This window comes from Atta cephalotes (assembly GCF_000143395.1).
Source record: "Atta cephalotes unplaced genomic scaffold scaffold00353, whole genome shotgun sequence".
NCBI lineage: Eukaryota > Metazoa > Arthropoda > Insecta > Hymenoptera > Formicidae > Atta > Atta cephalotes.
Window position 1 is genome coordinate 1,304 of NW_012130417.1, and position 4,020 is coordinate 5,323.

General features: G+C 35.8%; 1 protein-coding gene across 1 annotated transcript; it reads left to right on the forward strand.

Annotated features, from left to right (window-relative positions):
• Positions 1 to 782: 782 nt before the first annotated feature.
• Positions 783 to 3,990, forward strand: LOC105625222 (the record flags this gene model as incomplete). The annotated part of the gene is made up of 5 exons (XM_012206563.1): positions 783 to 866; positions 1,634 to 3,177; positions 3,255 to 3,416; positions 3,504 to 3,692; positions 3,883 to 3,990. Coding segments are annotated over exons 1-5 (2,087 nt in total), but the record flags the coding sequence as incomplete, so codon positions are not given.
• Positions 3,991 to 4,020: the final 30 nt, after the last annotated feature.

A 4,020-nucleotide genomic window follows, 5' to 3' on the forward strand; every position in this document is an offset into this window, starting at 1 on the left:
TCGGCACGAACTTTCCGGACAACCCAATATAAAACGCAACCTGCAATATCTGATGCAGTCCTCTAGCATACATAAACTGTTCGCCGAGACTGACAATAGCATAATTATGCGTGCTTACCTCAATATACAACATCCTCTCTTGCAAGATCTTTTCAATTATTACCATTCTCCGCGAAGCAACTTCATCAAATACGCGCCCGTACTGAAAACAAAAGCGAAATAACTAAGATGTGATTGATTAACAGCATATCGAGCACGGTTGGTGCAATCTGATCGCTGCGTGCGACATAACATTTTATTTGTAATGTGCGGGATGACAAACGAGATAAGGCAAGTTAAAAGTTCATTCCTCTCAGTTCCTCTCGCCGCATGCGAGATATCTGACTTCCGAAATCGGAATTGCAGATAATTCATTGCGCTCGTTTCGTACTGCACTCGTCTGCACTCGACGCGAATCAAATATAATTAAATTCATCTTTCTCGTTTAAGCCACATTTCTTTCCGTTTCATGGAGGACTGGATACACGTGCAGTAAGACTACAAGAAAAAGGCAAGAAAAAAAAGTGTGATCGAGCAAACGATTCAGATTTTGTGTACACTTGATCGCTATCTGAATTATCTCTTGATTACTCGACGATCTACATCTGTCTACATCCACGACATTTCACGAATGCTTGGCGCTTGGCTCGATTAACCCGATGGCATGGCGGCGTGTTAAAAAACCGGTTGTTTTGTTGACGTTTTGTATGTAGCCGACACTACTCGGTAGCGAACTCGGCAGAATGATCAAGATTTCAGCGCTCAACGAGGAGTCAAGTGAGGAGAGTGAGGAGGAGGATTTACCCACGATCACGAAGGAGGCGCAGGTAGAGCAACGCATCTATTTACATTATCATATAACCTAAAAGAGACGTACAGATATGAATTTTTTCGACGTTTCTCTGCTGTTTCGTATCATTATCGATAACATTAATTTACAATGCATTCTTGCATTGATTATTCAGCCTGGATAACTAACGTTTGAAGAGCACACAGAGATCCCTATTCAACACCAGGTGGGATACAACTTTTGTGTGTGTGTGTGTGTGTGTGTGTGTGTGTATGTGTGTGTGTATATGTGTGTGTAACACAAAGTAATACTAATAATATTATATCAATATTATAATTTCCTACTGAACAACGTAACTGTAACGTACAACATGTGTTAGATTACATTTACATTATTGAGTGGGAATTAGAAATGTGATGTTACTATTACTTTGTATTTAGCAGATAATCATTCTCTAGTGAAATACATTTAAATTATCTACCACACCAGTACATTTTATTCAAGAGGTATTCTGGAAATGTTCTTCAGATAGCATCATGTCCAAAATCAACATAAAATATCATAAAGGTGTCTTGGAAACACATTGAAGACTAAGATTGAAGACTAAAAATTTAACTAAAATGACAAAGAAATTTTATCTCCTTTTGTTTTGATTAAAACAAATTTCAATCTTTCAATCTTTAATACATACTGAGAATCATAAAGTTAGCGATGATAAAAGTATCAGATATTTAAATTGAAATTTGAAGGAATTCTAAATATTATATTAATATGCGTGTTAAAATATGAAATAATTTCTTCTAGGAACAAATAGCACTGACGGAATACAACAAAGCCTTGGAGCTGTTAAAAGAGAACAAACGTGAGGAAGCATTGGTTGTCTTCAAGGATCTCCTAGAGACTGAACTGTTGGATGGAGTGGAAAAACCTGAAATACCAGATGGCAGGTCCAGACCAATGTTGTCCTTGAAATATTCCTGCTTCAAGAACATTGGCGCCATTCAAGCGGTTTGTGAGAATTATGAGGAAGCTGTGGAGAATTATTGGGAGGCTGCAAACCTGGACGATTCCGATGTAACGTTGTGGCATAGGATCGGCACATTAGCTATGAAGATTTCCAACTTGGAATTAGCTTGCTCGGCATTCAAGCAAGGCCTAAAATGCAATATTAATCACTGGCCATGCTTGGACAATCTCATAACTGCCTTATATGCCGTTCCTGATTATATGAATTGTCTGTTATATATTTCGGTGGCATTGGAAAGAGATCCTAATTACGTGAAGGGTTTGGCTTTTCGTGACAAAATATTTAAAGACATTCCATGTATGGAAGAATGTTATAAACTATATAATAGCGACTGGCAGATGGATCCACCTTTGTATACTGAATATGATCATGTATTGGCTGACAAATTATTAGCAGAGGCGAAGGAAGTTTCTAGAAAGTGGGTGGAAGTTTGCAAAGCAGAGTTTACACCAAAACCCTTACCAGAATTGATTTTAAGAATGCCCTTAACGAACTGCACATGGTTGGCTCTCGGAGAAAGTCTATTAGATATGCATAGATATATTACTGATAATAATTTGAATTTTGTTAGTAAAATTGTATTACCAATCCAAAAACCTGATGATAAAAATACAGCGAATAATGAAATAGAAATTGTAGAAAGTAGTGTAAGTATAATGGAAGTAGATCAAAATAACTTGATTCCGAATGGAGAGACTGATACCAAACCTATTAAAATTGAAACGGAAGATTGTGAGATATCGGACGACAATCAAGTTTTTAATACAGACACAGTAATGGAAATTGAAATCGAAGACGACAAAAAATCTTGCTCAAGCGATGTGCAAATAGTCGAAGAGGAAGATCCGTTGAGAATGTCTGACACAGATGGTTTACAAAGTGAAGAACAAACTGAAATAAAAAACATAGAATCGGAGGAACAAATGCATTCTGAAGCAGATGCAAATATTGACAAGTTAGAGAGCGACAAAGTCACAGACGATATTTATTGCATAGATAATGGAGTACCTAATGAGAAATGTAGTGATAAGGAAAGTGATAAATCAAGTGATAAAGCTTCTGAGAAAGGCACTGAGAAAGCGAACGATGCAATGTGTAAGGCAGATGATAAAACTCATTCCGAGAAAATTGATGGGAAGGAAGAAGGACAGAAGGTGAAGAAAAGACGCAGAAGTGCATTATGTTTTCTACAACAATGGGCCTGGAGTTGCAGCAGCATGAGGCGATCCGCGAGAGTAAGAGGACCAAACAGAAGGGAAGCAGAGAGGGACGATGTTCAGTTAGAGGAAACACTTAGAAGATTATTTCCTAGTACTCTATTGTGTGTATATTAAATAATGACTTATATGTAATTAGTTTAAAAGTATAAAATATAATTTCCTTAATCTTTTTTTGTAGACCCGACACGGTAAGATTGACTAAAGATGACACTACTAAAAATCTAGATGATTCTATGGACACTATGGATATGTACCAATTATTTGCGAATCGAGAGAATAATAAAAATGTGGAAACTCTTAAATGCTCGGAAAGTTCTAAATCGCCAAGTCCTGACACAAGGTGTTTGTTTATAATTAAACTTTTATCAATGTAATAATATTATTGTAATAATATTAATTATTAATCTGTGACTTTATATTTGTACAGTCAACCACAAAAATACTTTGGAACAGAAACTGAAACTGTTGATGTGGATGCATTTATAAATCAACATAGTAGTAAAAGCAATTTAATGATAATTATCACGAAATTTGCAGAATTTTTATGTACTAAATGGAATCGAGAATGGCCGAAAGGAATGTCAGACATTTATCTACAAGCATATGTCTTTATGAGGTAGGATTGCATTCGGAAACATCACCTAGGTGTCCTTGTGTATTGTCCTTGTTTAATATTGGATGAACAACAAAACGATGGAGGTATTCAGGTGATGTTTCCGAAAGCAGCATAAGTATATAGGAATTTATTTTAATTTTTAATTTATTTTATTAAAAGTGAAAAATTTGAGTTAAAAATTTTTTTTTAGACAACATATTCCACATTTATCACCATTTGATGAAGATGCCAATGACAAAGTTCTGAAATTAGATACCGAAACGACATTATTATTTGGCGAACTTCATACAGACAGATGGCTAGATAATAAACCAGACATCATGCCAAG